This window comes from Corvus cornix, chromosome 1 (assembly GCF_000738735.6).
Source record: "Corvus cornix cornix isolate S_Up_H32 chromosome 1, ASM73873v5, whole genome shotgun sequence".
NCBI lineage: Eukaryota > Metazoa > Chordata > Aves > Passeriformes > Corvidae > Corvus > Corvus cornix.
The window spans coordinates 21,392,637-21,419,185 of record NC_046332.1 but is presented as its reverse complement, the minus strand read 5'-3'; the positions used below and the strand labels follow the sequence as shown (position 1 = coordinate 21,419,185).

General features: G+C 39.7%; 1 protein-coding gene across 1 annotated transcript in view; it reads right to left on the bottom strand.

Annotated features, from left to right (window-relative positions):
• The window catches only part of POLQ (DNA polymerase theta), a 56,142-nt gene that overhangs the window by 28,095 nt on the left and 1,498 nt on the right, over positions 1-26,549 (bottom strand). Inside the window, exons 2-15 of the mRNA XM_039552178.1 lie at positions 24,092-24,274; positions 23,223-23,353; positions 21,696-21,852; positions 17,290-17,398; positions 14,449-14,668; positions 12,406-12,550; positions 12,162-12,308; positions 10,895-11,107; positions 7,534-7,676; positions 6,068-6,272; positions 5,384-5,526; positions 2,843-3,036; positions 2,394-2,518; positions 673-916 (exon numbers count right to left, since the gene is read on the bottom strand). Coding sequence (XP_039408112.1) covers positions 673-916; positions 2,394-2,518; positions 2,843-3,036; positions 5,384-5,526; positions 6,068-6,272; positions 7,534-7,676; positions 10,895-11,107; positions 12,162-12,308; positions 12,406-12,550; positions 14,449-14,668; positions 17,290-17,398; positions 21,696-21,852; positions 23,223-23,353; positions 24,092-24,274 — 2,359 coding nt within the window. The remainder of the gene's footprint in view (positions 1-672; positions 917-2,393; positions 2,519-2,842; positions 3,037-5,383; positions 5,527-6,067; positions 6,273-7,533; positions 7,677-10,894; positions 11,108-12,161; positions 12,309-12,405; positions 12,551-14,448; positions 14,669-17,289; positions 17,399-21,695; positions 21,853-23,222; positions 23,354-24,091; positions 24,275-26,549) is intronic.

Genomic DNA, 26,549 nt, shown 5'->3' with positions numbered 1-26,549 from the left:
GGAAATAACTTAATTGGAAGCAACTATTTCAGTTTCCTAAATCTGAAGAGATGTCGATGAAAGATATTACTGGCTGCATACCCCAAAAGCATTGCCAGATTTCTGTGTTCAAACATACCCCAGACAAGTCCCAGTGCCCTACTAAGGCAAGATGCAGGCTTCATAGAGTCATCCTTCATGCACTGTTTTCCAAAGAAAGGAAACTTCAAGAGCATGAACCAGACAAGTATCATGGCACAGTCCAAGAGGTACTTGATCAAGGAAGCTTGTTATTGCACTAACATATAAATCACAAGAGAATCTCAAAAGATAATCAGTAATAAATCATCAACTACTTTGAACATATGGTGGAGCTGCCTTTTAGAGGAAGCAAAAACTCCCCAGAAAGCACTGACAATTTACCCAGAACTAAATAGTGCGTTGAAAAGAGGAATAAGGAGAAAAATTAGGTCTCAAAAACTTATTCTGCAAATAAAAATGCTTCTATTCATTTCAAAATAATCATGGAATGACCGTGATCTGTCAGAGAAACCTGCAAGTTCTTTCTAACTAACATTTGACAAAAAGTCCCAAAAGGACCAAAAGGTTGCCATATTTTATTACAGGTTTCATCCTGTAACCCTTCACCTTACAAACTCCTTTACTTGACTTCTGGACATACTGATTTCTCACCTTTTAAACGGTACTGAGCTCTTCAGAGCAGCTGCCACATCATCAGGACTGGCTTTAGCAAGGTCAGCCACGGTGACAAAGCCAGCGCTGTAAAGTGTCCTGGCACGCTGTGCGTTCAGCAGAGACACTCGGACCAGGTCACAGAGCTCCCTGTGAACCCCAAAAGTGAGGCGGCTCTGGAACTGAGAGAGCAACAGCTCCATGTTGTGCCAGCCCAGTCGATTACAGAAAACTGTTATCATTCCTGAAACACAAAAGTTACATTAAAGTCGGAACTCCAGCTCCAGTTCTACAAAGCTGGATTCCCTCCCCACCCCCCAATCTGAATCAGCACTCACTTTACATTTCTCACCTTCCCATTACTTACAGGAACTAACTCAAGTTTATTACAACTATGAGTAGGAGCCAGTCTTGCAGAACACAATCTGCGATTAACTAGTTAATCAGTGAGGTAGAAATTCTGAATGACACTGTTTTTTCAAAAGATGCTAATACTGAAAGTATGAAGCACATGCATATCCCGGAACAGGAGTCTTATGAAATAATCATACTGAAAAAAAGGCAAAAGAAAAAGTGGTGATGAGAGTCACTAAGGGAAGGCACAGATCTTTGAGGAAAGCCAGCACTGACATCCATAAAAACAGACCTTGGCTGCAGAATTTCAGCTACTGAGAGCGTCATAGGGGATAGCAGATCCTACGATAAAGGTTACAACTGCACTCCCCAGAGCACGGGAGAAGGAGAAGAGCAGAGAAAAGACAGTTTCTTACTCACAGATTATGAAAACCACTGAAAGACATGGCATCCCTCACTATTTTTACAGTGATTATAGAATAAAACTTCTATCATATCTCTTAACTATATGTCATATCAATAGTTCATTTTACTTCCCAGATTACTACTGTGAAAATTATTAACACTGGAAATACAGAATTATGAAACTGCTACAAAGTTATTTATACTAAAAAGTTAAAAAAAAAAAAGAGTTATTTATACTACCAGAATTAAATTAAACTACTCTGCATCAGTTGGCGTGACCTTTTCATTTTGGGGCTTTGACTCATGCTGCAACCCACACAGAGGGTTTCGCAAGTTGAGCTAAAACTGTCTTGAAAACTGAAAACTCACTTATGGAGTAATGAAGGATTTAGGCAACAGAAAGAAAATATCTTGGTCACATGGTGGGCTGTTACTTCAACTCCCACACAGCCTTCTTAAGGAAGTTAAAGGTAGCAGCTGTCTGACCTCCTGTGATCTGGTGATAAATGACCCAGAAGCCACTCACTCTGTTTTGAAAACTGTAACCTTATACTTTCTGGCCAATTAATTTTGCATTCAGAAGAAAGCCATGTCCCATCTTAGAGGCTCCAAACTTACTCAATGCTGAAAGGTACTCATTTCCTGATAGACCAAAGCTTTACAATGGACTTGCACTAATTTCCATACTTAATATTGAACAAACTACATTCCTGCACAGTACACAGCTGATTTCCACAGACCTCCCATGCTGCAGCACTGTTTGATTCCTCTCAGCTGGCTCCCTTCCCACTGCACACTCTGTGCACAGAAGCCATAGCAGGGCCAACCACAGGTTAAGCTATAAATCTGTAAGTGGTTTTACAAGGCTGTTTGCTGTTAGGACCACACCTTAGCCCCAAATCTGGAAGGAAAAAAACCAGACTAGCCTAAGATACCTGGGGTATTTTGCCCAGACAACTCACCTGCATAAGTGGCAGCAGATTGCTGCAAGGATTGAAGCTGACCACGACTACAGCCGTATTTCTTGGTCATATCTTGTAAAGGAACCTCACTGATTAAATCCAGAAGGGCAAGGCTGGTGAAAAACCTGTTGAAGAAGTACATGAATAAATTGAATAAAATTGTCATCTGGGGCACATTACTGTACATGGCAAAATGTACCATGATGCACAGGACAGAATGGTACTACAGTATAGCACACAAAAAAGCCAGACACGATGGCTTCCAAAAACATCAGCACAAACATCTTGTGTCACCAGTGTTCTCAGACCAGAGCAGACCAGGTCCAGGTCTCTCACCTATGAGTTCACTCACTAAAAGAGCGAGTTCCTGAAAACAGACACAGAGCCTGAGCATTACAAATGTTGCAGCCTCTAGTCTCTGCACATTCACACCCACATTCTGTGGCTACCTTTTGTGGATGGCCATTTGTCTGTGCTGTTTCTCTGTTTTAGCTGTGATTTTGCCCCTTACAGAGCGAGCTAGAAAGCCTTCTTCAATCCCCACCAGCTCAGCCACACGTTTCATTGAGGCAGGAAGTTTCTCCCATAAGCAGAAGAACTGGTACCAATCAATTGTGGTCCACTCCTCATACACTGGGGTGACCTAAAGAAAATAAGACGATGCAAAAAAACTATTTCAGAGAAACAAACAGAACTAACAGAGTTTTGGGTAAACAGAACTACAGCCTAGGGAATGTGGTTAGAGCATCCTACGCCCTGCGTAAAGGCACTGAGTCATAGGCATGTACCATAAAGAAAGTAAAAGCTCTTCTAATCCAGTTTCTTTAATATTTGTACCGATGAGATCTGACTCATATGGGTACTCCAGTGATTAAACAATTCAGACTCTTTGTCAGATTACTCTTTAAATCCAAGCCACTAAATGATTTTTAAGATGTATCTTCTAATCCTTTAACAAAACAAAATTGTATTTTTTAACATAATTTACAGATATCTATCAACCTCTTAAAACCACGAGTAACCACGCTAACCGCTGCCACAGCATCTGATAAAGCAGGAAGGACACAGATTTTGCCAAAACTTGCTGAAGCTTTAATTTACCTACAAAAAAATCTCAGCTTTTATTAACAGTAACAAAAAGCCATCCAGAGCTTTTTTTTCTTTAAAATGTTTTTTAGACAGAAAAACAATTCTGTTAATGCTTAGTCAGCACAGAGTTAGTTTCTCTATGAGGAGACAAAACGTCTTCATATCTTTATCAATATAAAACAAGATTAATTATTTTGAAAGACCTAAGAGTTGTTAGGCACACATGTTAAATGGCACAGAATACTAGATGCCTATGTGGTTGTAAATCATCCATGCCTCTTCATCTGCTGAGAAGAACAAGAGTTATTAAGATGGGTGTTTGTCTTTTGTTGTTTATTGGGCCTTTGTTGTGGTTTAGATTTTTTTCTTTAAAGAAAACTATTTTCCTAATCTAGCAAATGCTTACTTGTTATAATCAACTTCCCTAAAATACGAGGGTTCATATTTGTACAAGTAAAAGATTCAAGCTTAAAAGAATTAAAAAGCATTATAGCAGATAAACTCCTTGTAGGCCATAAGGAACACATGAAGAACAATACTTAAAAAAACTAAAAAAGCAACAAAATGAAATAAACCTTTGGCCTTGAAAATGAACAGACTTGCAAGAAAGTGTTTTAGAGTAGCTTAACAGAAGAGAATCTCAAGAACATTTTGTTCAACAGTGTATGATTTAAAATAACCTTAGACAAGCTGCTGCAATTAAAAAGTACAGCATAAAAAACGTAATGCCATCACTGCCTCTACCCCAGAACAGGAACAAATTTCATCCTTTTTTTTTTCTGTTTGAGAGATGCAAACAGGGAAAAAAATTGCTGGTGCATAACACAAAGAAGTTCATTTTACCTAGCAGAAGTAGAACGAAATATAATGTGGTCCTCAAAAAGAGAGATATGGGTACATATGGGACAGTAGTAGATCCAAAAAAATCTATCAGTGCTAGCCCATAACTGGGTTAATGAAGACAGCAAGCAGAGACAGGTACCCTCAGTCTCTTGCCTCCCCTTGTCCCACAGCTCAACAAGCTTTGTAATTGCAAGCACATTACTCGAAGTGAACTTTCTTTTCAGACAAGATTCCCGAATTTTGCCTTTGATTTATCATCCTGGTAAAGCGAATACACTTTACACTTAGAGAAGGCTAAAGTTGACTGTCAGATTTCGGATGATGATTGCATGATGGGCCTCTGGCAGCCATGAATCCCAAGTTGTTCAGTGCAACTCCATCTGGTTTCCTCACTAATCTTCACAGGTTCATGGCTTCCTCTCCAAAGGTCTTAAATAGCAGTGCTTAGCTTTTCAAGTGTATGTGCTCATAAATCTTGACACACTCCAGGACACTTTTCCTTCATAAGATTTATCACACTCCTTCCTTTAGCAGCATCACCAGGCAAGTAAACTGAATCAGGGATGAACTTCACGGTAACTGAACCAAACAAAGGCCCACCCATAGAAAGAAAGTAGTGTGGCGCTCTGAGGCTTTTTGGAAGCAAAATGGACACTAAATGCCCAACACTTTTCTGGGCCTCCAAGAGTAATATGAAATTAAGCCTGCTGATCCCAAACACACATACAAAAATCAATTTGTTTCATCAACCTCAAGTGTCTCAGGAAAATTACCATTATGTTATGTTCAAAACTTAGGAAGTTCTGAAATCTTAGGAAGTCAAGAGTGACAACAATGGGCTTAAACGGCATGCAGCACCTGCCTACACAATAGACACTAAGGTAACACACTAATTCTGAGGCACATTCAATTTAGAAACTTTTCTTCATGAAGGATAAGCTAAGCAAAACACAGAAAAACCTAAACCGATGTTCAAGGAGCCTTCAAGAACTCTGCATTGTGCTGTCTCCCCTTAGTTTTGGCAGTAGAAAATACAAGATGCAGAATAAGAAACCTACCAAATAGACAATATGCAGATCATTCTCCAGAACAAAGCTTTTCATAGCTCGCTGCAGGTCAGCAAAGATTTCCATGGCTTCAGTTGGTGAAAGAGAAGAGGAAAGAGTAGCTGAGCCAAGATGTGTTGGATGATAAACCTTTGCTGTTAAAAAAAAAAAATACGTATTACATAGAGAAAGACTTAAGTGCAAGTTTATAATCATTTTCAGGCTGTGCTGCATTTGAGAGATTTCTAACTTTTCACAACTGCTTTTTCAATAAGAAACAGTGTATGTCCCCATTCTAAAGACAGAAGAATGGAAACAATAACAGGTTTAGCCTTGCCTATATCTAAACTAGCCTTTTTCTCTTCTTTAGAAAGACAAAATTCATAGTCTGCAGTTAACAGGCATCAATCTTGTAGTTCAAGTTTGCTTCGTTTAAAAATATTTTGGGAATTTGTAGACTAGGACACATCAGTCTTAGAGGCGATGGGCAGCTGATGTGCCTTCCAAGAACATGTGCATGCAAAACACATTAAAGCAGGTGTAAAGATACCTTCCAGAAAGCTAGAAAATTCTTCATATGCAATTCTCTAAAATAAAAAAAAATGCATAAGTCCTTACTATTCATTTACGTTGAACATCTACTCAGTTGCAGAAAACTTAGCAAATCAAAACTAACTGGAGGAACACCAACTTTACCTTTCACATCACTGCCAGAGTCCACAACTTGAATGAATTCATTTTCCAGCAACCATGCCACACAAGCCTCGATAGGTCCAGCCTGTGCTTTGTCTTGCCCTTTCCCATTTTCCCACTTGCTTTCTTTCAAGCTGGATGCAAGCAGAGTGCAAGAGGCATAGGTCTGCACATCCTCTGGAGTGTTGGCTACTCCCCCCACGATGATCTGTTGAAGAAAACTGGCTGTTCATATTGCCAGAGATGCAGTAGGATGGAGCATGAGATCAGAGAATCAAAGAGAGTGATCCATCATCTCAGTTTTCAAGAACCATTTTCCCAGAGAGGGGAATATGAGGCAAAGCAACAGCCAACTTTTCAAGACTTTCCTTGGCAAGAAATCATCTTGGGTAGAAGCAAGAGGACTAAACGACAGGAAAGAATGATTTACAAAATTTTATATTGAAAGTGAACATACTCATAGCACCAATTTAAATTTGAGACTAGTCCCATGAATATTTCTTAGCCAACACTGTGAAATATTAAAATATGTTAGAACACAAACTGCAATTTTTTGAATATAAAAAGCAAACCATGAAGGTGGAGTTCTTGTAAGGCTATTCAGCATACTGAAGGTTTCTCTTAAGAAATACGAATATACCCCATTGTTGTTTTCCTGATTGAGAGTGGTTTTTTCCACCTTGGATTTTGGTTTTGCTTTGGAGGAACCCCTTCTTTTAGATAGACAGCTCTTATGTAGAAAAATACATTTAGAAATTCCACTGGTCTGCTAAAAATTCAAAATCTATGGAAGCACAACCAAGTTCTAAGTATCACAAAAGTTTTCAAAAGACAGTGAAAGTATAGCAAGCAAATTCTATTTAAAGAGTCCTGCATCTAATCTAAGTTCAAGCCCAAATGCAGCTTTGGAAAAGGCCATAAGCTCACCTATGTGGAATAAAATCCTTTTGGCCCTTTTTTACTCCTACAGGAACCCTACAGAGGAGGGAGCAAATTGGGTACCATCCCTGTTTGCTCGCCAAAAGTGTATTCACAAAATTTCAGTCATTCCTGTACAAAAGAGGTAGGTAAGTTGAGGGGGTAAATAAGAGGCCCTACAAGGTTCCACAAATGTCATTATGGCACAGTTCAGCCTACAAAGCCTCTAGGATCAGTAATTTACAAGCATTCTCCAGCTAGGAATGTCAGGTCACACCTAAAGTTTAAGAATTACACTTACTTCTGCCTGCTTCTTGACTGCATCTAAATGCAAAAGCAAAGTTTCTTTGAGTGTGCTCACATCCCAATCTGCATCAAGCAGAGAAACATCCCAGACAAAATGCTGAATACTGAAGCAAGCTGGCAGACCCAAAGATGACTGAGGAAACACATGAAAAAGAAGTGCACAGCAAACATTTGGTGGTGTCACAGAAGAAATCATCCTACAAGGGTGCAAGCACAGTTCTCATCCCTCTCTGAGTGTCCCCTACCTCAAGTATTGCTCTTTTCATGCTAGAAGCAACACCTTCCCCTTCTCTTCTAAGCAAACAGCTGCAAACAGGCTTGAGAGATCCCTGAAGCAGAGCAGCACCTTTTGATCTTTCTGAGGGCTTGCAGACTAAAATGCTCTCGCCTGTTAGAGAAGAAAAGAAAAACAAAACAAATACAGAAACAATGACCTTAGTACTGCATCTTAGCACTCTAATAGCTGCACACAGTTCATCAAGGACATATTGCTGGAATGGAAAACTGTAAGTATTTTCAAAAAAAGCTGAGTAACAAAAGAATAGAAAAAAATGTGCAACCTTGAACAATGCATATGAATTGCTATGTAAGAACTCCAGAGATGCATAGTGCATCAGAACTGAAGGCAGAGCAAGCTTCAGAGTTACATTAGGCTAGTCAGTCTTGCCAAGTCAGCTAAGGAGATTCCACAGCCTCTCTGTGCATTTGCTTTGCTACTGAACCACTCTTGCTTCTTGTTCTGGAGCTGACTGGAACTATAATATACAGCGGCATCAATTTTACTTCTTCATTACATTAATAAACTGAAAAAATTCTCAAAAGAAGAAAACATAAAAGCTGCACAGCATTTTGACAGTTTATATTAAGTCAACCAGCTTTCACTCCAGAAATAACTAATTCAGAAATCCAAAATTACTAATATAAATAACTATGCATCCTCTGAACTTTCATATATGCATATATACACACATACACATAAGTATCCTGCATGGTTTCCACTGAAAGTACATCTAAATGTATCCTACCTTAAAGTTCTCTGTCCAACATCCTTAAGTTAATCTCTAACTACTGAAACTCTGTAGGAGACAAAAAACATCCCAGAGCCATGAAAGAAAAATGAAAATAATGGGTAAGTTCCTTAATGAGACCATAGTACAGCTTAGCTGTGGAAAATGCAGTAGTGACATAAAGGATATTTTTTCACAAAGCTATTAGAGAGAAACTAGATCACTGGAAGACCTTAGCTGGTTGCAAGCTTTGCCAATTGGCATAGGATAAATGAATTATGGGTAGGGCACATTTGCCTTTGACTAAGAAGAGAGCATTAGTTTTGGATTAGCTGTCCAGTAAATATCATGATAGATTTATGATAACTTGTTAAGATTTAAATGCACTTAGTCTGAACACAAGGTAATTCTGGTAGTGGGTATCTTAGTAAGATCCTAGGATTGATAACTTATGATAGAACTGTAGCTGTGGAAATGCTACAGTAATTAGCAAATCCAGAGGTAATGAAAACACAACTGCACTTAAATGTAATGAACAGAATAAATAAATGCAGTATAGGCAAGTACCAAAATACAGCTTAAACACAGTTACTTAAATTAACTACAGGATGAAATGATGCTCAGAGGATGTGTCTTGGATTTTTTTTATCCTGCCAGGTGAAAATTTTGATATCTGTTGACCATGTACTTTGGACAGAACTGGGGAGTATGCGAGATAAACTGCCTGCAAAGTATTGTTTTGTGAAAGAAAAGCTTATTTTTACTTTAGCAATAAAGAACATATATTCATTTTGTATTTGGGTTCTGATGTGACCTACAATTTCCTCTGAAAACTTCCCTTTGACTCCTTCAGAGTGATCTATCTAAAAGAAAATCTAACTGAAGATGGGTATCCACTTAGCTCTACATTATCTGACAGTTTTACAAGACTTGTGCGATCTGCTTTCCCAAGGTGCCACTGAGAATTTAAAGATAATAACTGCAATCTAGTAAACAGTAAATTAAAAAAAAAGGAACTGAGCAGTTCCAATATCCATTATTGAACATTTCAGATGCTAGGGGAAGTCTAGGTTAACATCAGACCAGACAAACACCAGAAGACTCTGGATATCTAGGCTTAAAACTCCATTAAAACCAACAAAGGCCCTATTAAATTCTAGGTTTTGTTCAGCTTTACCTATACTTCCTTGGGAAAATGGCAGTTTTGACAAATGCAAAAATAAACAAATTTCACTCTCTAAAATGATATTTTAAAATTTCTGTCAAATCAAGGAAAAGAAATTAAGAAATCAAAATGTAAGACAATCCAAAACTACAATATTGGGAGAGGAGAAGGAATTCAACCCGACAGCATTTATCTTCTGTCTGTCAGCTAAATTTCATATCCACATAAAGCATTTTTTCCAGCTGAAGTTGCTGTCCTCCAGTCTCCCTACTCTGTGAAAGAGTAGCAGCTGGCAACATAGCTTTATGTTCTCATCCAAAAGACTCCATGAAGTGGAAAAAAACGGTACATTCATGAAGCTCATCAGCATAAAATCAACTGCTTACTGTGCACAACACAGTCACAGCAGAACTGTCAAAAAGGGTACTAATTATTGTAACTTGAAGGAGAAAAAGAAGAAACTTCAAGGAATAATGTAATTTTACACCTGCCAGCTACAGTCAAATGACAAAGTCTGGAAAATTTCAAAATCCAGCACGCAGCTGCCCTTTTCTTGAACACATAGGGAGAGCTCACAGAGATATAGGTCGCAAAATGCTCTGTTGCTATGCTACTCAGGCAAAAATAGAAAGCTAAATGTAAGAACAGTCTGCTTACATAGGGCTCCAGCAAGCACCAATCAAACAATCAGGAGGGCAAACCCACTTCCTGCATCTGTTGAACTTCTTATTTTCTACTGTGTTTATACTTGTATAATGTGGCTTTTTGCAAACATCATCCACAAAGATAAATTGCCATTGCAAATTCAAGTAACAGGCAAGATTACTTTGTTGAACATCAGTCAGTGCCACTGTATGCAAGAAGGTGCCATATTATCTGTGAACTACTGCTCCTATTTCCCTGTCTCTGTCTCATTACTACTTTCAGGATGCATAAAATTGATGGTTAAGTTTGGCAGAAGTTTAATAAAGCTAAATCACAACTTCCAACAACAGAAGTTTGTCAAATTAGGATTGCAGACTTTAAACACATTTTTTACATTTTTAGGCTTGTCCAGGGAGAGTTTACTGCAAATTTTCTCACTGAAACTGTAAACACTTTAGTCAACTGCCCATGGATCACAGAATTAAGGCAAATGAACAACACAGCCTTAGAAGCTAACAAGAATTCAAAGGAGAAAATAGCCTGTTCCTGAAGTAACTGACATGTAAATACCGAAGTCAGTCTCAGGCAGTGAAAGCAATCCCCCGGGAATTACAACTTTTACTCCATTAATACCAAACAAATTAATACCAAACAAATTCATCTTGATTAACCTAATCATACAGAATACCAAAGGAATTCATCATGATTAGTCAGTAATTGCGAAGTACTGTCCTGGATTTAATCAGGTTAACACCGCTCTTACAGAATGTTAATAAAGACTCTGCTTACCCTCTGTGTCTACCCCTTTCCTGCCAGCCCTTCCAGCCATCTGCTTGTAGGTGAGGATGTCCAGCAGTCTGCCACCGAAGGTGGGTGTCCGGATAATGACGCGGCGCGCGGGCAGGTTCACTCCCGACGAGAGCGTGGAGGTCGCTGCCAGGACTCGGATCAGGCCCTGCCGAAAGGCTCCCTCAATGATGTCCCGCTCATCAAAAGTCAGACCTGAGGACACGTGGCTTTTAGTGAGCCTTGTGATGGTGAGACTGCATTTTAGAGCTAGCAATTCTGCTGTCCAGCAAGGGAAGAACAAACGAACTTAGTGAACATTCCCCATTCAGTGTTAGGAACTAGACTTGCAGCACTACCTCCGTCAACTTTTTCTGACCCGTAAGTGAAGCAAAATTTCACCATTAAATTTCTGTTATTCAATTGACAGTAATAAACTAGTTTTTCTAAGTTGCTTGTACACAGCGTAGCAAGATGAACTCCTTACTGCTTATCTACAAGCTCAGCAAGTAAATACATAAAGAAATAAAATAAAAATGAGAAAACAGTAGGGAACTAGGATTTACTCATCTGCTATCCTAACCCTGGACTCTTTCTTCATTATTCCCATTACAGGTCTAGTATGTATCTTTCTACATTTCCTTCAGGGCTTCAGGACAATTTTATTCTTGAGAAAGAAATACAGATTCTATAAGCATTTGGAATTATTCCTCCTACATGATCAATGCCATAGCTACTGTCGTCTCTCCGAGGCAGTCCTTTCTCTCAATGAATCAACAGGTGACATACACTATTACCTACCTAAGAAGAAACAAAAAATCTAAGCAGAAGTGTTCACAACACATGCTCTTTTAATTTTTATTTTCATTGTTACAATTCCTCTATTTACTCATTTATTTCAGTATTAAGCTAAGGAAAATTGCTCTGAAATACTCTGGCAGCTTTAGGAACAACTTGAAAATGCTTGAGCTGCAAATCAATTAATTTTTCAGGCAATTCACAAAAAAACCCCCAGTTAAGTTGTATTCTAAAAGCTGCTGTTATCCAACACAACAGAGAGAAGATTTAGCAAAACAATTTGTAAATTAAAGTCTTCGGCCACAAAAAAATAATTTCAAGTTTACCTCTACCTGTGGGATTCTCAAAGCTTATTTAGGCATGAGCTACAAAAGGCTTAAAAAAGCAACCAGTAAATTGCTGATAGCTGCAGTAAAAAGAACCCATATGACTCAACCATTATTGAATTCAAGACCAAGATATTCAGGAATACCTGCATGATGAAATGCCACTCCCCATGGCAAAGTACGCTGGAGCACAGAATCCAGGCCTGAGATTGAACGCTTTAACTGATCCAGAACCTCATCAATCCCTTCTCTGTCCACAACAACTGGGGCAAGGGCTGAGTTTTTTGTAGAACCTTGAGAGAGAAAGTATTTTTATAATTCACACTAAAATTAATTTTCATTAAAGGCACTGTGCATACTGTAGTCTTCTATTAACTACTTTTCTCTTACTCTCAGCTTGTTGCAAACTGTAGAACTCCCTGGCAATGATGTCTGCCAGCTTCTCACACCAGTTCTTGGATGGACAGAAAAGCAGGACTGAATGGCCACCACAAACAGTCTCATAACACAGGCTCACAATATGGTCTTCGTCTCCCTGAATTGAGATAAAATATTTTCAGTGCGCTCTCAGAATTAATGGGGTTTGTAAATGCTGTCCTTCTTCTGTATCCCAGTAGGAATCTTCTACTTCAAGTCAGAAAAAGAAGCAAACAAAGAACAGGGAGCACTGTTACCTTAGTTTCTGTCTTGCTTTATGAAGTCCAAGCACCAGTATGATCACATTGTTGAGGGCAGCTCTAGACCTTACCCATGAATACATGTAATGTTTTACATCTTGCTTCCATAAATCTTTTTCTGAATGAAGGCCACACAGTGCACAAATAAATCACTGCAACCTCCACATCATGGCTAACAGCAGTGGGGAAGAACTAGGAAGAGCCCTGAAGAAAAACCCCTCTACAGTTACTAGGGAAGATTTGTTACCTTGGATGCCTGAACTAAAAGCATGAGAAGCAGCAGTCCAAGCATCCCCAATAAGATGCACTCAGCAAGCACTGCTGACCAAAGACCACAGGTACTCAGAGCACAGTAGAAGGCTTTTAGGGATACTTATATAGATGTTCATGCAGAACCCTGCTGTTTGCAGCTTGCTTTTTTGGTTTTAAGATCCTAAGAGAGTCTGTGCAACTGATCTGTTTTGCTTGGCTATGCCAGATTCTCTTGTAGCAAGCAGGCCAAAGGAGGAAGAGAAAAATGTAGGCGTACAGCAAGAAATAAAAAGCACTAAAATTCAAATGAAAACAGGGGAGCAATGGCAGGAACTTCTCCACAGGAATTCTGCTAAATTCAGCCAAGATGGTGAGGTCATCAAGTTCCCTTTTATTGGTCCAGTCTGAGGCCAATAAAGGAAGTCTGAAGGTCCAGTGATAGATTTCAATCCCAAGATCACCCAGTTTTATAAGCCCACTCCCTTAGACTCCCTTGAGTCATAAGCCTAGTTTAGTTCTTTCTCTTACTTAATTTAGTAACCATCCAAAGCAACTATCTCAAAAAATATCCAAATGCAACATCACCTTCTCAATATGACCACATAAAAGCTAGCTTCCAAATGCTCTAGTGAAAAACATTTCCTTCTGTTTCTAGGATACTTTTTCTTTGCTCTGCCACCATGCTACTGACAAGAGAATGTGCACAGCAAGAACCGAGTGCAAAACATTCCAAAATAATGCTGGCATTCCTTCCATATTGTCCAACTGCTATACTAGTATTACACAGAGCAGTTGAAAGGACTGGAGAAAGAATTCACCCTTCAAAGACTCCACAGAAAAGGACCCTACAAATAGGGAGCCCAAATTTCCCATTTCTACCCATTTTGTTCTTCAAAATCATTGTAGTGTATTATTCCTAACTTTCCATATCCTTTCCATATCCTTTTCAAATCCTGCAAAAGGACTAAATACTGAAAACAGATTCAGAAGAATCAGGATGGGCATCTGCCTTCTAATCACCGTCAAAACTAGATCATTTAGCAGTTTAACATAAGCAGGTTGGATACCAGATTTTAATACAAATACTTCCTCCCAGTTCTGAATGCAAATTCCTTGGCCTAAGCAGGAAATACTTACCTGCATTTATGAAAGTGAAGTAGATTCCCAGGCAAGATAGAGTGGTGGGTAAGGGGAGAATCAAACTCTTTATACCTGTTAAATGCTCTGAAACAACATAACTGCAAAGCCAACTTTGTCTTGAAGTCAGATTCAAGAATCTTCAAGACCTTCATGAGTGTGTATATTTTGGGGGTTTTTTGTTTAAGTCAGTAGAAGACAAAAATACCGATTTTGTTCTCAGTTTGAGCATGAATCTATGAAGTAAACAATGACACTGGGAATGTCATCTATTTAAAAATAAATAAAAACCATACCAGAAGCTGTGTTTTCAACTTTAGCACTACGAAAGGTGTTATCCCAAAGCCACTGCTCAGAGTTTTGTTACCTTCAGTTGCAGCTTGGGCTGGAATTCTCGCACTAAATTCATGGAGGAGTCATATATGTTGCTGCCAATTTTCACCCACTCCTTGAGGGGCACAGGGCGGAAATCTGTACAGTACAGCTCTGCATCTAACCATGAGGCCAGGAGCCCCAAGTTAGGGAGGGTAGCACTCATGCCTACTATTTGTATCCCACCAAAACCAGGACTGGTGCTCTTCGTGTGTCTGGAAGTGGTTAAAAGAAAATGAAAGTTAGTGACAACACAGGCTACTGTTCTGGAAAACAGAATTCAGAAGAACTAGCTCAATCTACTTCCTTCCAGCCTCTCAAGTGCAAAGCTAATTTTTTCAACTTCTTGAGAAAGAAAGAAGCCCATACTCTACTCTTAGCAAACACTATGTCAGGTTACGCATTGATAACAAGATAATTCTATTTTTAATCAATTTGAATCTAAACCTTAACCTTCTTTAGGATGCCTACAGCTATAAATTGACTGCATATTTGGAGAGACTGAAAACAAATACATAGATCAACCAGTTCCTTGCCACTAACACAAACATGGAAATAAAGAATGGCTCAGTCTCCACTGCAATCTTTCTAAGCTTAAATGCCTCAATTAAAACACTTCTATTTGTTTCCATTTCAGGACAAATAATACTATACTAATGTCTTCCAAGATCTGGGAACCAAAGCCCTAAGTACAGCAAAGAAGCAAGTAGTGTGATGAACAGCAGCTTCCACTAAAGGCAGTGAGAAGTAATGGACTCCTAAAAACCTGAAAACACAAACTGTTAATTTAGATACCCAAATGTAGATTTTAATTCAGGCTTTTACAGCCACGTAATAGGGGGCTTTTTATGCTTCTAAGCTTGTGTTTGAAAACTACTCATTTGCATTGTGCTGAGCCACAAATTGAGACTTTAAAAAATAAAAAGGTCTGATAAATCAATGTCAGCTCAGAAATAACCTGAATCTTCTTAGAACACCCTGGTAATCCTGGCAAAGACAAGACAGGGAAAACAAGATTACCCAGAAGCTATAGTATAAAAGGCCAGTCACTGATGAGACAGAAATAAGGAAGATGGGGAGAGGCAGACTCTCTGTTATCCAACCTCTTTAACCATTTGCTAATACAGCTTCACCATCAAGGTTGCAGATTTTTGCCTCTACAGGAACTTTGGACCTTTTCCTCCCTAAATCAACTTTTGACCTCCAAGGATTAAAAAAGTTCCAGCTCCACAACACAGTATTTGACTGGGGAAGAGAAAAATCTGCTGCAGAATTTTGGCTGAGTCTAGAAAAGCCTTGTGGAGAAGCATGGACACCCACACAGGCAATGGCCATCTGAGAACATCCTCTTGGTGTGAAGACACAGCTTGTACTTCAGTGGGACAGGCACTGATCATTCTGATAACTGGCCAGACTGGACAGTGTTTAAAGACTTTATATAAGCTCATTAAATAACAAGAGGAAAAAATACCAAAACACAGAAGAACATTTGAGAGAAAATGTGGTCTTCAGCTCAAGGAATCTCAAGTGGATTCCAAAACAAAAACAGCAGCCAATTCCTTCATGTCAGTAAGTGGTACAGGGTACCACTGTCACCTTGACCCTGACAGAGAGATGGAGAATCAGGGCCCTGGCATGCCTGCATGGTGAAGGCTGGAACATTGTGTTTTCCCAGGAACATTCCTGGATGCACCTGTACCTTTTTCCCCTGGCAAGTGTTTTCTCCTTCCTGCTTCTTCAAAGCAAGGGAGTAAAGCAGAGGGTGGGCCTGCACCTGTGCTGCAGCTATATGCTAAACCAAGAAAAAAGGAGTGGCAAAGTCATCCACACTGCTCCAAAGCGTACTGGCTTCCAGGATTTATGGGGAGAATATGAGAAGTCAGATGTGATTTGACCCAGAACTCTGCTGGATCCTGGAAATCATGATGGGAAACACTGGATGAAATGTCCAGTGGAGAGACAGTGTAGAAATGGCAGTTCCCCCAGAACTAAACAGATGGTTTCTGCTTAGCCCAGCACCGGTACAACTCACAAGACAAGAAGCAGCAGAGAAAACTGGCAAAATCTGACTTCTTCTGCTAAGGAAACAGTTGATTGTGATTCTTCTCTCAGCACCATAAAGAAAGATTAAGAAGAATACACCACCTCCTCCATTTCCTTTTTTCTTTGTTTGGGCACTATGAAGCTGCTGGACAGTTTGGTGCTGAAAATCTAGATACTGAATTCTTAAAAGCCTCTAGAACTCTTCTCAAACATCTAATCTATTCCCCAGTGTCCAACCAATTGTGCTAAAGGCAAGAAAACATGCAACCACTAGGCTATCACATGTTATAAGCAAAAGCAGAGCTCACCCTGAGCAGTGCTAACTAAGCAGACTATTGGCATATCCTCTAAGCCTTCTGATCAATTCACCATGCACAAGTTAAAAGCACGCCCACTCTTCCACAACACCAGAGCATTCCAGTAGAATAATCACACCATTCCCCGAAACGCTAAAAAATTAAGCAGGGCAAACCTGCTAGCAAAACTGTTTTTAAAAAATCCAATGTTGAAAAAAAACCAGGCTAAATAAGTAAATGAAAGCACCAGCCTTATTTCTTTTCCTGAGAGAATAAATCCCATGTTAGTACACAAATTGAAAACCATGAGGAAAAGAGGGTTTATCTACAATGGCATGCCCCTGAAAAGTGGTATGGTAAGATCTTAATTAAAAAAATAGTCTAGGTCATCACTCTCATAAATTGGAGCTAACCCAAATTTCCAATCACCCAGAGAACAAAATATTTAGAGTCATCAATTATTTAGCATTAAAAGACAAACATCTCAGTCTACTCACCGCTTTGCTACCTTCTCTGTAACATATCTCACTTTGGTCAGGAGGAGTTCCAGCAGATATCCTCGATGAGAGTCTCCCAGCATGTGCAACTCATCCACAACCACCACTCCTGATAAAGAAAAGCACTCAGGTCACATTTCACAAACCTCCAAACTAAGAACAAATAGCCTCGATCCTTTCACATTCCACATGATGAACTGAAATTTATATTCACAAATCCAGCTGTGCTTACCAACACCAGTATGGCTTCATTCTGCCACTGAGAGAGAAAGATCATGACCAATGTCATGACGTTTCACACCCACCACAACCACACACACAATCAGCTTTTAAAAGATAAAAATAAATAGGTTGAGTTGTTAGTCTAGCCACTCCACAAAACAGTATTGCATCTATACTGGAACCTCTTGGCAAGTAAAAACCCCCAGGCTTCAGAGTAACTGGAAAGGAAAATTCCAGCACCCAAATGAGCTAGTCAAAAGCTTTGTTGACATAACTGTCTTAGTTAAAACATCATTTTTTACTAATACAGTAATGTCAGAAATAAAACAAGGGCAGATGTAATTATACTGGCAGAGTCTGCTTCCTATTATATTGTTCTTCATTAACCAAACCTGAAAGCTGCTATTTAGCTTTGGCTTTCTAATGAAAAAAAATCCTTATGTGACCTCCTGAAAATGACTTTTTAATCTACTTACCACCTCCATCAAATTTTTAAGGTGTGGAGAAATATCTAAAAGAATAATGTCTAAAAAGGCTTCTGAATATCAGCAGCTGGAGACAACAGACCAGACTAGGGTCTTCCCCAAGGAGAAAACATAGAGCCACTACAACTCAGGTACCCAGTGCACCTCCTGCACACATCCCAGCAGCAGTATATACCCTTTCTAGCCAGCTGACAGGGTCCCAGGGATATGGAGTAGGATAAAGGAAGGTTAAACAAAAAAAGCAGGGCACAGAGGACACCACGCTTCATTAGCTCTGCTGCTGTGGAATTTTTTTCCTCTTTGGTGCAGCTATGTAATATCTTCCTGGTATGGCTAAAATAGCAGGAGCTTAAGGGCAAATGTGACCTTATATTATCTGTTTCAATGCTATTTTTCCTTCTCTTTTTTTCTCTCCTTCCTACATATGTTCCTTCTCTCTCCGTCTGTTTTCTCTCTCCTTCTCTTTCAAGCCACTTAAGTTAGAAAAGAGTGCTGCACTGCTTCATCAGCCTCTTTTACAGACTCCCACCCATCCAGCTCCTCTGTCTTCCTGTACTTCCTCTATTCTGTGCTTGCTTGTAAAAAATGGCAATTCGTTGGTCATCAAATACATATTTATTCAGCTACCAGAAAAAGGTTCTTCTTGCTTCCCCATACAACAATCTGTCTGACTTCTTCCAGAGGTGAGACAGGACAGTTTAATCAGATACCTACCAAAGTCAAATCCACACAAGTCACCTTTCCAGTCTGTGTGCCAAGCAGCGGCACATTTTGCTTCCTGAGATGAAGCACAGCACACTAGTGGTACCTACAGGCCAAAGCACAGGGAGTGTTGCTGGTTTTTACAAGGGCCACTTGTTTTATACTCTCTGCTGCTACTCAGCTGTAGCATATACTCAAACAGATGCTAAACCTGTGAGCTGCACTGCCCTGGCACTCTGCAGGCTGGTGACACCTGACTGTCACTGGTGCACAAGTGCTCTCCCCTGTGCAGGCAGTACTCGGGGTAACACAGCAGCAGCCAACAGGCAACCAGTACTGTTCACAGAGCTATCCTCATCTTAAAATGGAATTGCAGCCAAGCATTTCAGGCCCCAGCAGGCAGTGGTATTTTCTGCTCAACAAGTTCAGGAATGCAAGAGGGGCCAGAACTTTATCATACTACATAGGTACTGAGAATTAGGCTAGACTCAGTCTACTACTTCTGTCTGCAAATTAGGTATGTTCCTAGAAGACAGCTGAAAAAAACAACTAAAAAGTACCTGAGAGCTACCAGACATGTTTACTGTAGAATAACTAGGTTGTTTTAATTCCCCATCCTGTTTAAAATGAAAAAGTTCTGAATGACAAGCAGGGAGGACTTGATTTTTTTTAAATATAATTAAATAGTAATATTTTAATTTCAAGTTTAAATTAAGAAACAAATATTATAACAGCACATTACAAATCCATTCCCAGCTGATACACTGAGAAAGCAGTGGATTCTTCTCTAATCATTTTCCTAAAAATTTCTTCAGCATCAGTGTCAAGAGGCTGAACAACAGGAATATCATCTCCTGTGTACCTGGATGTTCTAAACTGACACGTTATATAATAATTAGCACCACAACATTGCTTTTAACTGTTTCATACAGCACAGAGAGCTCTGGCAGGCAGAGGATTTTAGTTTCTCTCAACAATTTCCAAAGGCAACGTGAGCTATCAGCATGGGGTTGACATCAACAAAAGGAACAGCTCAAACTTGAGATGGAATCCAGCCAGGATTGCAGTCATCTCCCAATAACTCATCTCTAAAGATAAAACACCCTTGTTACAAACTAGTCTAAATTTAGAATTAATTAGAAGACAAGGTACAATCTTGCAGTTTCAGACAAGCTTGCTTTGGGCGACAGCTAAACTGGCATTTTCAGTTCATACCCATATTTTACAGCTTTTATGAAAATTTATCTCCAAACAGAAAACTTGTCCATTTCTTACATAAAGATAACTTTTTAAAATCAAACTATAATTTAAAAATTAATGTCAAAGATGCATATAAAGAAAAAAAAAACATTTTTACCCCTATTTCAGTTATATGGCAAATATATTGGGGCACAAGCAAAATGGAGGTTTGCAGCAGAGGTGTTTTCAAATGGTGAAAGAAAAACATGCTTTAAGGAGGTATTGGTATTGAGAACACATATTCAAACTCAAATCTTGTAGTCACTTGGCTGGTTATACTTCAATGACTGTTCTCAAGTACATTCATCTTAGAAAGCACAACAACATGTAGGGATGAAATGGAGGTTCCAACCAGACGGATTTGGTATATCTCTAGTTTCTGAAAGATGGTATCATTAAGCAATACATTTTAATATACTGAGTATGCTTCCAATGCACACAAGCCAACATAAAGTTGCTTGTCCTGACCCCACTGTCTGCCTTGTGCTGGCAATACAGCTTGTACAGTGTGGCGACATAGGATCAAACTAACCCTAGTTTAAAGAAGCAAAAAAACCTTAAACCAAGTAGCCATATATTGAAATAAAATAACTGGTTTTCTTGCAAATGAAGGAATGAAAATACAGATTCAAGAATCAAGCTGGACTGCAGGAGCCTCCATTTGAATGAGCTTAAAATGCTGCAAAACAGTCACCCACTCATCTTCAGCCCACTGGCAGTCTCTAAATCATTCATGGTGATTCAGACCCTACAGATTCAGGTGTGAATGCGTTATCCCGTGATCTCACACTCTGAAAAAACCTGCAAGGTTTTATTTCCCATTTTCTCTCTAAAAAACTCTTCTGGTACACAATGCAGCAGAATATTATGATACCAGATGCACACAGAACAGCAGTTTCAAAGGTGGAGGTCTCAGAGCAGATCAATCCTCATCTATTTTTGCAATTTTTCTATTCTTAAAATAGCAACCAGCTATGTTACAGGACAGAGTGAAGATGGGAAGGATTACTGTATAAAACGTAACTGGGTATAGCTTTATTGAGCAGAGAAAAAAAGAGAATAACAAACTTCTGACTGGACTAGGAAAGCACATCTCTCTTCAAGTGTACACAGAAACATTGGCCTTCTTCAGGTTTTATCTTATCCTCAATACCTATGAATACTTTCATTATCTAGTGGCCATCGGGGCCACAGTGACCCAGAAGCCAATGTGACAAGGACAGAGGGTTTTTGAGCAAACAAGAGAGAAATGAATGTCACAGCCCTCCCAGTCACCATGCCTACCCAGAGGAGCACTATGTATTCATTCCGCTTATCTGCATCCAGATGAGCACAGAATGTAATTCCTTCTCTTCCTCAAGCTAAATGAAAATAGATCTTAGATTCCACAATCTCTGTCTAAAACAAACGAACATAATACATTCCTGAACTCAAACATATCTCGGAACTTTAATTCAGTTTTATTAATTAGAAAACACTTCCTAGCTACAGGAATCATTGTTAAATGCAGCTTGCTGTTCACGTGACACAAACTAAAGCCTGCAGCTTCTACCTACTCACCCAGCTGCTGAGCTACATGGAACAGTGCTGGCTGTCCTCCTAAATCCAAATCAGAGGTTCTCTGGAAGAAGAAAATTGCTGCATATTCCTATATGGTATGTCTGTCATATACAGAATTGAGAAAATTCAAAGTATCCCATGATTTCACATGTACTCAGAATACGTAACCCCCACAATGGTCAAGCCTCAGTACTTTACCCAGTGAATCCATTTTGTTTTCTTCTATGAGCCTGTTGATTAGTCCATTGGCTTTCTCAATGGTGCAGACAGCAACATCCAGAGCAGAGAAACGTCCTGCAGGAGACATGCTTCCCATGTAGCCTTCAACTCTCACATCCACCTCCTGAAACAGGGTCTGTTTTCCAAGGATACAGAACATCCATGGCAAAGTTACAGCTCTGAATTTTGACCAATGCCTGCTGGAATCACATAAAAGCCTGCACTCTACATCTACAATTTCTAGTACTTTAAATGCCATCTAATCAGATTAAAGCCATATCTCAGCCAGTTACTGACACTTCTTTTTCCCACTGTCATTTTTTATTTCCAAAGCAGAAGCCACAGAGTAGATGTTGCAAACAATGTACATAAATGAGTAAAAGATGAGAACCACTGCTGTGTATAAAAAGATTTAATATTAAAAATGTTAGGGAACACACAGTGCAACAGTTTATAATATCAGTGGCTTATGTACAAAGACACCTCCCTCTCAAGAAATCCTGAGCAAAAGCCAAACATGGAACTCCAAACACAGTGATGACACATCCACACTGAAAGCCAAGAAACAACAACTTCTATTCCAGGTCTCACTACTGCAGTGCCAAAGCTTTGACACATCCCACACAGCATTAACAAAAGACACAAATATTTGGACCTCACAGGTAGGTCACCCTTTGAGTTCAACTATGTGCAGCTATGCCCAAACCTCATGCCAGGAGTAGCAGAACAGAGCTCTGATAATCCTCCAGTTTTACAAGATTAAAGCAAAAACATGTCTCCATTATCAATCACTTCAGAGTAGCTTTTGCACACAGTTTGTAGGATTTCCTAGCAATTTGTGAAGTTAAGATACCATCTCAGTTAATGAACAACCAAACTGTCTTAAATGGCAGAAAATACAACAAAATGCCTGCTAGGTTTGGATCTGGTTTTAGTTGTTGTTACCTAGTGGCAACCATGTTTGATATGAAAGTCTTTCAAATAACAATTTATGTTTTTTAAAGGTGTTCCCACTGTAATTTTATTTTTTAAATAGCTGGGGTGAAGAAGCCAAGGTATAACCATATTCTGGCAGAAAAAAAAATTAGCGAAGTCAAAGTGAAATCAAAGGCACAAAATTGTGGTGGAATACCCCAAGGAAAGCTAAAATATCTTTTTATCCTTAAGATAACATTTACACTTTGTACTTTTCCTAACACAATTTTTCATTAGAAACTTCATTTAAATTTTGTATATTATAAAATCTGTGAATAAATGCAAGTGACAACCCTTTAAAAGTCAAAGCTGAAATAAAATGTTTTAATCAACTCCATACAAATTTTTTGGCTAAAAGTTTCTTTTTTTTTTAAATCTCCAATTTAGAGCAAATTTTAAATTATCTACTTCTTTTTGAAAAAACTCAGCAATTTTTTTTACCCCCCCAAATCCACGCTTTTGCATTTCTGTTTAAAAAATGTGACCCAACAACTACTACCCATAAATTTACCCTCCATGAATGCTACTTACCTGAAGGTAACATTTCTTCTCCTTGGCCACAGAGACAAAGGGAAGGATGAGAAGAGCTTTCTTACGAGTCTCCAGGACTCGCTTCAAAATAAGCAATTCTGCGACAAGAGTCTTTCCAGCACTGGTAGGAGCTTGGGAAAAAAAAAAAGGGGGGGGGGGGTTTAAATTAATTTTTTAAGTTTAAAAAATAAATCTAAAGAGCAAGCATCACAAATCTAGCATAGAAAGCAGTTACTGGAGAACTTGGGGTGGGACTCTTCAGTTCATGTCTCTCACCCACAACCACACTTGCAGTCAACTCCATAAAGAGCAAAGAAGACTAAAAATCATCTGCCTCTTTTCTAAGCTCTTCATCTTCTCAGTGCTGCTCTAGAACCTTTTTCCCATGAAGGGTAGACAACCAACTGTCATTTCCTACAGATTCCTAGTCCACCAGTCTTACTTCTCCTTCTGCATTACTTCCCCTTCTGCACACACACCCCACACACAATATGCGATGAGAAACGATAAATGGACTGAAAAAAACTAATAGCAAATAATATTCTCAGATGTGCATCTTCAATTGCAGTTATCATTCAGTTCCTAGTAGACAGTCTGTAATAAAAGAGTCACCACTAGCTGACTCCTAATAATCAATTTCTAAAGGAACTTTAACAGAGAAAATGGGGCAAAAAGCCTCTCTTCACATCTGGAAAGGAGACCAGTAAGTCAAGTTTGAGGTACATCAATGGGACAGATCTTAATAAGATGTCTCCAGAAGAGGATCCTGACCTTTCTAGCTGCCAGATCAGAATCCTTCAGCACCAGTATGTCCTTGTAAATGGCAGTGGAAAAGTTAGGGGGACTGTTTTTATCAGATGTTCGCATACCTGAGTAAACTAGGTTCTTCCCTTCCAGAACTTGTCCAAGCATTAGGCATTCTGCTTGCCATTCAAACATCTGCACCACTCCCAGACTGTGGTATTTCTCCAGAACTGCTTTGGGAAGACCCCAGCTTGCAAGGAGCAATTTGTCTGCTTGGTCTTCAGGAACATTTACCTGCTGATATTGCCCTTTGGGAGGAAAAAATAAAAAAAAAAAATTTAAAAAGTCAGATATCATCCTTGAATCTGAGGTCACTTAGGTTATACACCTAAATGTCAAACTTCTATACAAACTCCTGTATTACAAGAAAAGGCAATAACTATCTGCCCTATATTTTTCAATATTTTGTGCAGATGGTTCACCATTCTTCTTATCTTCTGACATCTTTTTTCCAATTTTTCCTCCTACAAGATTTTCCACATTCGATTAATTCCTTTACCAAACTCTTGCCCTGGTATTTGCTTTTGAGACAGAGCAGCCATTACCAAATACATACTCAAACAGAGCTTCAGCACGGATTAATGCAACAGCATTACAATGGATTTGCCATCTCGTCCGCACCCACACCATTTCCCTTTTAAATTACTGCTGCTGAGATTTCAGTAATTCTCACTGATTACAGAACTGCCCAGTGTTTTTTGTTTTACAGATGAATGAAAACCACAACATAAACCAAACAAGCAGCTCAGGCTACTCTGTGCAGTGTGTTATATTCCAGTTTATTAACACCGATTAGTATCTTCACAATACTGCCAGTTCCTCTAGCTTAATTAAGTTTCTTGATGATTATTTCTTGTCTTAGTAACCCTAAACAACTTTGTGCTGACTACAGACACTGCCTCCTCCCTCTCCTTCTCCTCCCTTTTTCCAAATCATTAAGAAAACTCAAGTGTTTTGTCCCTTTCAGGTTTCTCATCCACAGTAATGCCTCCCCTATCACCCATGAATATATAGTTCCTGTAACAGCATTTTGTGAAAGATCTTGTCAAATTGAGATAAAAACCAAGTAATCATGTGTCCTGACTCTACTGTACCCATTTTTCTACTCATACATTCATTTTAGAAAAACTTCTAAAAGAAATTTCCCACCATTGTTGCCAGCATAAGGGCAGGCTAGATCAGCAATACCAGCCTGCATAAGCAGCCAGCATTTTTTCTCTCAACACACAAAAAATTTCAACTGCTGCCTTGAAGTTAACCCCAACCTAGGCTGTCACTGCTGCGTGATCAGTCTCCTCTACACAAATACATAAAAACACTTGATATATAGCTTAGCTCTGAAAGCTTTGCTTCACTTTGTATAATCAAAGTACCATAAAATACTAAACAAAAATTTAAGCACTATCAGGAGAGAACAGAAATATGCTACAAAGCAGAACAGGCTTCCTAAGGGGAATTCAGAGGAGACCAGAATAGCCCATCCTAAACTGTGACTGTGGTGGGTTGACCCTGGCTGGACACCAGGTGCCACCCAAAATCATTCCACTCGACAGGGAGACAAAATACAATGAAAGGCTCATGGGTGATGAAAAGGACAGGGAAAGACCACCCACCAATTACCATCACAGGCAAAACACCTGACTTGGGGAAAATTAATTTATCACTAACCAAATCAGAGTACGATAATGAGAATTAAAATCTTAAAAACACCTACCCCCTACTCCTCCCTTCTTTTCAGGCTCAACTGTACTCCCAATGTTCTCTACCTCTTTCCCACCAGCAGGAGAGAGGAACAGGGAATGGGGGTTGCAGTCAGTTCATCACACAATGTCTCTGCCATTCCTTCCTCCTCAGAGGAGAGTTCCTCACACTCTTCCCCTGCTCCAGCGTGGTGTCCCTCTCACTGGAAACAGTCCTCCATGAACTTCTTCATCACCAGTACCTCCCACAGGCCGCAGTTCTTCACAAACTGCTCCACTGTGGGTCTCTCCCGGGGTCTCAAGTCCTGCCAACAAACTTGCTCCAGCATGGCCTCCTCTCTCCACAGGTCTTGCCAGGAGCCTGCTTCAATGCAGACTTCCCACAGGGCCACCGCCTCCTTCGGGCATCCACCTGTTCCAGCATGGGCTCCTCCAGGGGCTGCAGGTGGATCTCTGCTCCCCCATGGACCTCCACAGGCTGCATGAGGACAACCTGCCTCACCATGGTCCTCACCACAGGCTGCAGGTGAATCTCTGCTCCAGCACCTGGAGCACCTCCTCCCACTCCTTCTTCACCAACCTTGGTGTCTGCAGGCTGTTTGCATCACATCTTCTCGCTCCTCCAGCTGCAGTTACCATTGCACAGGCTTTTTTCCCCCCTTCTTAAATACATCATCCCAGGGGTGCTACTGCTGTTGCTGATGGCCTTGGCCAGAGGTAGCTTCTGGCAGCTTCTCACAGAAGCCGCTCCTACAGTCCCCCCTTGCCATGCAAATCCAATACAGTGACTAATATGGCAGAATTAGGATTCAGAAACATAAAA